Genomic DNA, 11733 nt, shown 5'->3' with positions numbered 1-11733 from the left:
GTCCAGTTCTTACAAACCGGGACGGGTTTTATCCAAACCGTTAAATTACATGTTTTGTTAAAGCTTTGATGACACATCCTTCCCAGTGATGACACCTTTTCTATGTTCTGGGTTCCAACGGAGACTGGAAAAGTATGGAATTTAATTTTAGTGTTTTCCAGGTCTGGATTATAAACGAGCTGTGTTTTCAAACTGTAATCTATTGCATTTTCTAAAAAGATAAAGGAATACATATTTGCTAAACTGTCCACTTTTTCTTCTTTTTACCCTCAGGATTATTCAATTAGTTGACAAGCGTATAGATTTCTGTAAGTGTATGAGTTCAAAATTACTCTAAGCTACTACCACACCAATTTTTAGCTCAATATCTGCAAAATTAATGTTTTAGTCGTTTTCGTGTGGCTAAGCTTGATTGGCTGTCGCTGCCATCTCAATTCAATCTTCCATTCAGTGATAACTTTCTGAACATTTTATTAAAATGTGTCCAGTGTTTTATGCGATATTTTCTAAAAGGCAAGCAAATGGACGCAAACATGATTGCCCGCCTTTCTTTGCAGTGAGCAGTGATATTGTAACATAAATGTGCAGATAATAAAATTGCACTAATGTATGAACTTGTTAAATTATAATAAACATACAGGGGCTTTGATGTTTATACAAAAATACCCAGAAATTGACAGAAAATTTGAAATTTTGAGTCTAAAATGTTGTCAAACAAAATTATAATTGAAGAATAATTTTTTTTTATATGTTATCCAGGACCAGTCCACATTAGCAAACCAAATAAACTGTAGTCATGTTTCCAAAGAGGCAGAAATTGTTTTATTTTTATATAAAAGTGTAGAAGTGGTTCAAGCGTCACATGGGACTGTGTGCAGTAAATCAACGACCAGAGATAACAGCAGGACAAACGACTTCCGAGGAGGTGTTTTTGTGTTTTGCAGCAGCGTATCCGTGTCAAATGTCAACTCTGTATGTTTCCTTTTTGTCTTCAGCTGCAGGAGTTTTAGCCACAAATATCTGAACCATTTTTTTGCTGCTGCAACAGAAAAGTTTATCTTTTAAGTAAACAATTTAGGGTTTTCTGTCTCCACAGAACACAGATTTATGCCACTTTTCATTTAATGTTTCTGAACTGGTTCACTTCAACATGAGGATAGTGCATTATTATACAGCTACTGCCAGCCACACAAACCAAACGTGCACTCTCTTGGCACATGGACTGAATGGCCCTTAAAAGGGGACTATCCAGAATTTTTGTTGGATGTAACTGGGACCCCGTGTGCGTAGTTTCGTTCCACCTCATGTACCACATGTGATGTGAATGACAGTAAAGAACCTTGAACCCACCATACTCCTGGAGCACCCCCCACAGGATGCCCTCGTGAATAAGGTCAATAAAACTTCACAAAACACATGTAGACCAGTTGGGCAAACCTCCATGCTCCTAGCACTCAAGCAAGAGTAAAATACTGGTCCATGGTTCCACCACCTTGCTCCTCTTCAGGCTGAGGTTCAACTATGGACCGGACTCTCCTCTTCAGTACCAAGAAGTAGACCTTTCCAGGTAGGCTGAGGAGTGTGAGCTCACTATCGTAAGAGCACATCCTGTAGTCCCCCTTCTTAAAGATGGACACCGTCACCCCAGACTGCCCCACATGGGTACTGCCTCCATTGACCATGCAGTTCAACCAAGACAGTCCTAACATCCATAGCTTCGAGATACCCAGGATGACTATGTTGGTGACGGCTGCCCCTTTGACTGGTCGATCCCCAACCACCCTATCCATGGCTCTGGTTCCTCAATGAAAGAGGCATTGGAGGGATTGAGGAGCTCTTCAAGGTATTCCTTCGAGCACCTGATTACTGGTATGTTCCAGCTGATGTCAGCAGCTCCTCTGTCCCCACTGGAAACAATGTGATTAGTTGCTATATGAACGACCAAACGGCACAAAGTATGTAGAAATGATAGATTTATATGGGAAAGTATAGAGTGCATGCTGAATCAGGAGTGGGCCACTGGATCCACATTGTCACAAAGCAGAACATATTGGTCCTTCAGGACTGGAGCGCCATCATTGCAATGTGTGTGTGTGTGTGTGTGTGTTTGTGGGTAGCTGGACCACATTCCTGTGAAATGGAGTGCTTTCTGTCGCACGTCTGATGAACAGATTGAGCCTCAGCAGAGTTAAGGAAACGTCCCACGCAGATTCTTTCATTCACAGATCTGACAGCTCACACACCAAACCCACTTCACGTCTAATGCTCTTAACTGTGGCCTGGTCTCCGAGACCACAGCCGGATATTTGTGTGTCAATCGTAAAAGTAGTCACCTCGGCGGAGTTAAGCTCATTATTTGCGCTGCCGGATTTGGTTGAGCGGCGACAGAAAAAGAGCCGAGACGTTCACAGACATGTTGCACTGAAAGCTAAATCAGGTGTGAACTTACATAATGTCGTTTCCTTTTTGTGCTTTGAAAATTCTTGAACGAGTTGCCTGAATGAACTCGGTGCTCCTAAATGACTCTCCTTCCTGCTCACTTCCTTCCCTTTTGTTTGTGCAGGAGAAGCAAAAAACATCCCTCCGTACCCGGGACCAAACAGGATGAGGGACTGTTTCTGCACCGTCAACCTGGACCAGGAGGAGGTCTTCAGGACCAAGATTGTCGAGAAGTCACTGTGGTGCGTTTAAGATCCCTTTGACTTTCCAACTTTTTTTCATTTCTCACCATTTTTTGTTCTTTAAATCCAAACCACGAGAGGAAAATCAAAACTTACAGAAATACAGTATTTAAAATCTAAAATTAGCAGAAATGTCACTAAAAGATACAACTTACTGTAGCTGTAGCTTTCAGCTATGGTTGATAGCAAGGGATAAAAAAAATCAAGAGAGTGGTGGCGCAGAGGTTAGAGAAGGTGGGCCTGTGATCGGAAGATCGCCGGTTCAACTCCTGTTACCAGCAACATCAAAATGTGGGTGGGATAGGTGAAGCACCCACACCTGCCTCCACCCTCATTTGCCCCACTCTGGGCCCTTAACTTCCACAATCTGCTCCTCCGGGCGCCCTAGATAGAAGCTCTCTGCTCCACACAGAGGGCTGTGGTAGCTCGATGGTCTGTGGCGTCATGAAGGGAATCCAGCATAAAAAAATCGCCAAGTCTTCGTGTGATTTAGTTCGCTGTGGCGACCCCTGAAGAAGGGAGCAGCTGAAAGAAGAAAAAAAAACATAGCTATCAACTAAAATAGCAGAATTATACTTAAAAGCTAAAATAAGAACAATTGTAGCTAAAAGCTAAAATGGGATAAATTGTGTTTAAAACTTGAAATGAGTGGAATTACTGTGTAGGTAAAACTAGCAAAACTGTAGCTAAATGGTAAAATAGTAAAACTGCAGTAAAAAGGCAACATTTACAGTCCCTTAGTTAAAAGCTAAATCTAGCAAAAGTGCTGTTATAAGGTAAAATAAGGCAAAACCATATTTAAAAGCTAAAAACTACGATAAATAAATTGTAGCTAAAAACAAAAAATTATCAAAGCATTGGGTAAAAATTAAAAGTAGAGCAGTAATTAAAACTAGCAAATTTGCAGCTTAAAGGGAAAATTAGCTAAACCATATCTAAAAGTTAAAACCAGGAACACTAGCTAAAGGGTGAAACTAACAAAACTGTAGCTAAAAGCTAAAATTTGTGAAATCCTAGTGGATAAAAAAACAACAAAAAATGCTAAACTGTATCCAAAAGATAAAATTAACTAAACAGTGGTTAAAAGTTAAAAGGAATAGAGCGGTAGTTAAAACTAACAAAACTAGCTAAAATCAGCAGTACTGTAACTAAAGGTTGAAACTAGCACAGTTGTAGCTAAAAGCTAAAATTAGCTAAATCAACACAAAAAATACATAAATTGCAAATAGCTAAAAGTTAAAATTAGTAACAGTTGCTAAAAGCTAAACCTTAAATAACTGTTGCTTAACACTCAAATAAGGATAAGAAGACAACAATTTTAAAAGAGGACAATGTTTTTAAAAAATTGAAACAATCTGTGTATACAGAAAATATTTGAAAATAAAGGGTAAATATTTCAAATACTAAAGTTATAATACACTAAAGGTCAGTATATCTGATAGAGCTGACTTTGTTTCTTCTCAACAAGTTAATTAAATCAAAATAAAAGGAGATCATTTAATCTAATCTGACTGTTGATGAGCGCAGTCATGCTCCTTCCGTTTCATCTGTCCGCTCCTCCTTTGTGTCTGCTGAGCTGTGGAGGAAGTCTGTAATTATTAGCAGCAGCCCCGAGGGCTCGGCTCACGAGCTTCTTATTGCTGCAGTTTCTACAGTTGTCATTTAGGTGAAGGCGCCGGCCGCAGATGTTGACGTGCCCTCGAGCTAATGGTCACAAACGGACCTGTTGTTGAGGGGAGTCGTGTTTCATGTGATTCGTGGAAAGACTTAAACACCGGCAGGCTGCATTTTCCATCCGTTTGTTGATTAATTGACCAAACTGATCCTGTTTGAAAGAGGAGGCGGAGGAGGAACGGCTCGTAGTCGAGGTGATAGTACATTTCTACAGTCTGACCATCGGTTGAGGACGCTCCCAAAAAACTAAATTGAGAAATGTTACAGATTAACAACTCAGCGAACTGATCGGATTCTATTTTTTTTATGTAAAAATGTGCAAGCATGCAGGTTTAATCCTCTTTATCTTTATATTCCTTCATTTTCACAGGTTGAGTGGATTAACGTAAGGAGAAGGGCGGGGGTACATATTCTGACAGTAAAGCTGAGCTCACCCGTGACCATAGTTTTTGCTTTGTAACCCTTTCAAAATAAAGGCTGAACGTAAGGTTCTGGTGTAAAAACAAACAAATAAAACAAAAAAGGCACTTGTGATAGTTGCAGGAATTTGCCCGAGGTTCAAAAATCACTTCCTGCCCTTTTCAGAGTTATTCCCGTACTGTTTTATTATCGTTGGCCTCATTTTATTTAAGAGTTGCGATTTATCTCTATTATTGTGTGAACGCAGTAATAGGTTTCATTAATTTAATCATTTAAAATGTCAAAACTTTCATCTCAATCAGAAATAATGTGCCATGACTTTTAATATTTGTAACTTTTATGCTTTTTGAGTTATTTAATTTTTATTTCAACATTTTCCCCATTGAAATGCACGGAGATAATCTAAACTCACACATTGCTGTCTTTGAAATCTGCTTCATCGTATCTGCTCTCTTTTTATTTCCTTATGTTTCTATCAGCCTTAACTTCTCATTCTTTCAGCTACTGTTACACAAAATATAATTTTGTAGCTACAATTTATCTGATTTTTGCTTTTATTTACGGTTTTGCTACTTTTAGCTCCTGTCTCACTCATTTTAGCTTTGTGCTATTCAGCTCAGTTTGACTTTGTGTTCTGCTCATTTTAACTTGAGTTGTTCTTGTTTTAGCTTGTGTCTACTGTAATTATTTTAGCTTGTGTTTTAATTGTTTTAGCTTGTGTCCTGCTTATTTTTGCTTTTGTTCTGCTAATTCTAGCTTGTGTATAATTGTTTTAACTTGTGTTCTGCTCATTTTAGCTCGTGTTCTTGTGGTTTAAACTTGTCAGCTGCTGGTTTTAGCTACTGTTCTGCTTGTTTTAGCCAGTGTTCTACTCATTTTAACTTGTGATCATCTGGTTTTAGCTTGTGTTCTTCTCGTTTCAGTTTTGATTCTGCCGATTTTAACTAGTTTTTAGCCAGAGTTCTGCTCATGTTAACTTCTGATCTTGTGTTCTGCTCATTTCAGCTTGTGTCCTGCTAGTTTTAGCTTGTCTGCCACTGGGTTTTAGCTAGAGGTCTGATCGTTTAAGCATCTATTGTGTTTCAATGTTGTTCTGTTGAGTTTAACATTAACAACTACCCTTTTCAGCTAATTTCAGCACAGTTTCAGCACTCATTCAACTTTAACACTGCATTTTCATATAAAATACCATTTCTCGTGTTATTACTTGCTCATACTTTCTCATAATACACAAAGACCAATAATTTTCTCATTTTTACTTGATCCTAATATTCATAACATTCACCCTCAATATAAACTTCTAACTTTATAGTTTGGATTTTAGGTGGTAAAACTTAAACGTTTAGATTAGTATCCTCCTGCATTCTTCCCCATCTTTTATTTTTTATCCATCTTTTAACGAGCCTCGTCTGGTTCTCCTTGTTTCTTCTCTCCATCAGTCCGTTTTACGGGGAGGACTTCTACTGCGAGATCCCACGTAGCTTCAGACACCTCTCTTTTTACATTTTCGACAGAGACGTGTTCAGGAGGGACTCCAGTATCGGTAAGTTACCTTCTTCTGGTCTTTTTCACCGCATTACTGCGACACCTTACAGAGAGTAAAATAATTATCGTGAACACGCTGAGCTGTGTTTTTACAGCAGCCAAATCAACACAGCAGGTGAAGCTTTTGTTAAGAAACCGCATCAAAACACAAAAACCTGCACAATGTGGAGTTAAAAGCAGCTAAATAAGCTAAACTCCTGAATCTGAACTCTCTCTACTGATACTCGGTCATGACAAAAATGTTTTCTGTTAGTATAAATACTTTATTTTTTATATCTGGGCAGCAATCACAGGTGTGCATTTGTTTTAAAGTTTTAACCAAAGACTTCACCTGATCCGTCTTTGCTCAGAGTATGTGTTGGGGATTGGTCTCAGCTACTACCTCAACAAATCTCAGCCCAATAGCTGAAAGACTCACTGAGTTCCAGCCATTATTGTTGCCAATCTGTGGCGGCCATCTTGAATCGGGTTAACTTTAGACGAGCGCAACAAATACACGACGGTCACACGCCCGCTCAGTCGTGTGGCTCGTCTCGGCCGTCTAAATGTTTACGTACCGACCAGCTCTGATTGGCTAACGGCCTCTGTCTCCGTGGCAACATCTTTCCACTGTAGAATTGGACTAATAAATAAAAGTCCCAACTATCGACTGGTTTGTGTTCGGACGATTAACGGAACCGTCACTCGCACGTTCCTACAGGTTCACTTACGTTCTGGATCCAAACCAGGCGGATACTGACATGAACTTTTAAAAGCTTTTACTTTAGTATTTTTATTTAAAGTAGCACCCAAGAACGTCCTCTGTGTAAAAGTATTTTTACTCTTATAACCTGCAACCAGACATTTGCTGTTGCTCAAAGACTTGCAGCTAAAATGAGATAATGGTTATTATTGCCCACCGTCATGAAAGGTGGGTAATAATATAACTGTCTGTGTGTACGTATAGTCCTGTGCCTGTTAGCAAAATAACTCATGAGCCAGTAGACAGATCTTCGTAACACTCTCAGAGAGTAACTATTGGATCTACAGCTGCTTAAATTTCAGCGTTAACTCAATTCAAAATGGCCGCCACAGTCAACTGACCTCTTCAAACAAAAAGCGACTATAACTCGTCCAGTTTCATATTGAGCTGAAATTTGATGTGGTAGTAGCTGAGAGTCATCCCCAGCTCATACTCTGAGCACATCTTTGCTTAAAATCTTGGCTGTTGACGTCAGTCTTGTTTGCCTGTTAGCAAAATACCTCATGAACCACTTGGCACATTTTAATGACATTTTCAGAAGGTTATCATTGGATTTACACTTTAAACTGATTAACTTTTGGAGTCATTCCAATCCAAGATGGCCACCACAGCTAGTTAACCGTGGCGAACACAAAAATGGCTGTAACCCGGTCAGTTTTACAGAAAATGAGTTAAAGTTTGGTGTGGGAGTATGGGTCATTTCTCAGCGTAAGATGATCCCAGTCTAAGATAATGGCAAGGACAATGCAAACGTGCATTCCTTTTAGAGATATTAGAGAAAAGAAGCGCCGCATGAAAGCTTGTGCACATCATTCAGAAGATGTGGGAACCTCGCCCTGTTGTTAGAGTTGATGCTTTTTCACAGCTGAAGACCCAAAATATGACGTTCAGATTTATTCAAAACATATTTATTTAGAAGCTGCCTTTGCAGTGTTTGCTCCTGTCTTTAAAGGGATGGTAAAAATGTTTACCTAAGGTAGACGTGTGTGTGTGTGTTGATGTTTCCTCCAGTGTTCCTGGGTGTGTCGGTGTGAACGTTTCGGTGGGTTTGATCACTCACCACAAACTGTAAAACGTACACCTCTGCACCTCCTGCCTGTGTGTGTGTGTGTGTGTGTGTGTGAGAGAGCGCCAACAATCGCAGGTGTTGCTAAACTTCTAGAGGTTATCTCCAGGCCACCGAAGCACATGGTGTGTGTGTTTCTTCTCCAGGTGCCTGCGTGTGTAAAAAGAGATGGATGTTGTGTGGATTTACAGCAGATGTGTGTGTGTGTGCATCAGACTGTACACATGAACACGTAGGCTCTTTCCGAGTTGTGTTTTGAGCTTGTTTTGTCTGTGTGTGTGTAGGTAAGGTCGCCGTGAAAAGAGAGGACCTGCAGAAATATCACGGGAAAGACACCTGGTTCCAGCTGCAGCCCGTCAGCGCTGACTCAGAAGTTCAGGTTGGTGCCATGAGACGAGACACAGTGGCACTTTTATCAAAGCAAAGCAGTTTCATTTCTGTTGTTTAGTTTCTTTAACAATGGATCCATCCAAACAACCATTGTCTTTACTCGCTTCTTCCTTTTTGGGTCGCCGGTGTCCATATCCAGCTATCACTGTGCGAGAGGCAGGGGACACCCTGGACAGGTCTCCAGTCCATCAAAGGGACACATAGAGACAAACGAGACAACCATTCACTCTCTCACTCACACCTAGAGACAATTTAGAGTCACCAATCAGCCTAACATGCATGTTTTTGGTCTGTGGGAGAAAACCGGAGTACCCGGAGAAAACCCACACATGCACGGAGAGAACATGAAACTCCACCCAGAAAAGCCCCCAGACCGGGGGGGCTTTTCTGGGTGGAGTTTGCATGTTGCAATTTAAAAATGGGTGAATTTTAAATTACATGCGCCAAAACTTTCATCCAGTCAGCATCAAGAGCATGGAGTTATTCTAAATGTGCAGTGAATTATGGTTATAAACTTCATGGTTTATACAAAATATAGTGAAAAGGTGAAATATAGGTGTGATATATATATATATATATATTTTTTTTTTTTTTTAAGGCTTTATAAACCCTTCCCACACTCTTGCAATGTTCTAAACTCTTAAACCTACATACTTTTAACAACATGTGTATATGTACTGTACAGTACGTCAAAATTTTACTCACCAGCTCTGCAGACCAGCAGCTCAGTTCTGGTCGGGCTCAGGTCCGGTTCAGCAGACAAAGCCCACCACCACGTCCAGGTTGATGTGCACGTGGACAATGAGGCTTCAGGAAGCTTCAGGATTATTTGAGATTTTCCTGCCAGTTCTGTAAGCTTCATAGATAGCGTAGATTTGCGTTGCAAAAAAAAATTCAGCCATCCATCCATCATTCATTCAGCCATCCATCCATCCATCATTCATTCAGCCATCCATCCATCCATCATTCATTCAGCCATCCATTCATTCATCATTCATTCAGCCATCCATCCTTTCATCCATCCATCTATCATTCATTCAGCCATCCATCCATCATTACTCATTCATTAATTCCTTCATTATTTTATCTATCATCCATCCATACATCATTCATTCATCCATCCATCCATCCATTTATCCATTCATCCATCCATCCATTCATTAACTCTTTAATTAATTAACCTATGAATCATTCATTCATCCATCCATCCATTCAGCATCCATCATTCATTCAGCCATTCATTCATTAATTCCTTCATTAATTAATCTATGAATCATTCATTGATCCATCCATACATTCTTCCATATATCATTCACCCATCCATCCATCCATCCATCCATCCATTCATCATCCATCATTCATTCAGCCATTCATTCATTAATTCCTTCATTAATTCATCTATGAATCATTCATTAATCCATCCATCCATCCATCCATCATTCATTCAGCCATCTATCATCCATCAATCCATTCATTGATTAATTCCTTATTTAATTCATGTTGTTTATTTTTGGTTCATTGACATTCAGAATCTGGAATGGAGTGAATTTTTGTCACTTGTCCCGCCGTGCTTCATTTATTACACACGCAGTGTTTTCGACTGTTCACTATTCAGCGCTGTCTGTCACACACACACACACACACACACAGCGAATGGTAACATCTGCAGACAGATGGGTGTGTGTAGCCCCGGAGCGGCGATCTGAAACAGAGAAACATTCATCCGAGGAGGCGGGGAGAGGAAGGATGTGTGAGAGAAGCTCAGCACGGACAGAAAAGAGAGGCGATGGATCAAATGAAGTAGGAAGATAAGAGTGTCTCTCTTCTCGCTTCAATAGAGGACGCATTGTTTGGCCGGAGTGTGTATCTGTGTGTGTGTTTGTTCCCTCCACTTGAAGCACCCTGTGAGTTTGCATTCTGATGCTGGTAATTAATGGGGCTTTTCTAGACAGCTGCACCGCTAAACTGTCATTATGTCATTCATCTGATCACTTCAGAGGATCGCACTTGTTCCACGGTGGGGAACTACTTCCTGACCTGTGCGGACTTTCACTTTGAGCAAAATAAAAGTGAAACGGGGGTTTGGAGACCGGATCACGTTGTTTTCAGCTTCAGTAAAATGATCAAATATAGAGTTTCTGTCTCGTTAGACGTAACAGAATGAAAACTGCTTTGTGCGTCCCGCAGGGAAAGGTGCACCTGGAGCTGCGTCTGAGCGAAGTCATCACCGACAGCGGAGTCATCAGCCACAAGCTGGCGACACGGTGAGGCCGCACGCACACACCCGTTTTATTTCACAACCGTTCATACAAAGCATGGCACAATCTTCTGTCATATATCTGAGTTTATCTGGTGAAACACCTCGGTGGTTTTGGTTCTTCAGATAAAGTAGGTTTAATTTGTGATATCTGTAGAAAAAAAAAGGTCCTTTAACAGTAATTTTCTTTGCAAAAGGCACCAGTTGCATATATTGTTTATATGTGTATAGATAATTATGTACCCATCGCTACTGCAAAAAGTTTGAACATTCATTTTTTGTGGTTGTTTTCTCTGAAGAGTGATTTAATGATGGGAGATGGGAACGGCTTTTCAAATGTAATTTGGAAAGGAATACATAGCTGCCTGACAAATTATAACACGCCTTAGTCTAAAATAATCCTTCCACGGTTCTTCCATCAATGATCCGAGCATCTTTTTCTCTTTTTTTTTTTTTTTTTTTTGCATCTATTCTACATGTTTTTATTGCAGCTCGTTACTGATGTTTTGTTTTTAAGGCAACGTTTCAAAAGTGTTCCAGATTTTAATTTGGTGATTAAAGAGAGGCGTCGCTTTTGTCAATGATGCAAGTCACTGTGCAAAACTTACTCCTGTTTGAGTTCATGAACATGCGGGTCAGAAGCATCTGGTGGTCACACTTGTCAAGTTTTATCTTTCTACAGTATTTTATTCAAGGATCCAAGAGTCAAGGTTCTTTATTTGTCATTCGCACCACATGTGGTACATGAGGTGGAACGAAATTGTGTACACAGGGTCCCAGTTCCATCCAACAAAAGCATAAAATGTAAAAGAAAACCAGTAATAAGATCTAAGATATGACCTAAGAAAAACGTTAGACTAAAAATACACTACGCACTAGTAGTACAAAAACAATACACCGAACAGCAGCACGAACATGAGTCTGTGTGAGCAGATGAGCACGAATGAACACAGCAACA

The 11733-nt window shown here is 40.0% G+C and overlaps 1 protein-coding gene across 1 annotated transcript; it reads left to right on the top strand.

Moving 5' to 3' along the window:
• Positions 1 to 2572: 2572 nt before the first annotated feature.
• On the top strand, positions 2573 to 10782 carry LOC119422650 (ras GTPase-activating protein 3; the record flags this gene model as incomplete). Its single annotated transcript, XM_037690039.1, is given in 4 exon segments — positions 2573 to 2681; positions 6215 to 6318; positions 8413 to 8507; positions 10706 to 10782. Coding segments are annotated over 4 exon segments (353 nt in total), but the record flags the coding sequence as incomplete, so codon positions are not given.
• Between the last annotated feature and the right edge of the window lie 951 nt (positions 10783 to 11733).

This window comes from Nematolebias whitei, chromosome 2 (genome assembly GCF_014905685.2).
Source record: "Nematolebias whitei isolate Nwh7 chromosome 2, NemWhi1, whole genome shotgun sequence".
NCBI lineage: Eukaryota > Metazoa > Chordata > Actinopteri > Cyprinodontiformes > Rivulidae > Nematolebias > Nematolebias whitei.
Note: the sequence above shows the minus strand (reverse complement) of the source record. Positions and strands in the feature narration are given on the sequence as shown.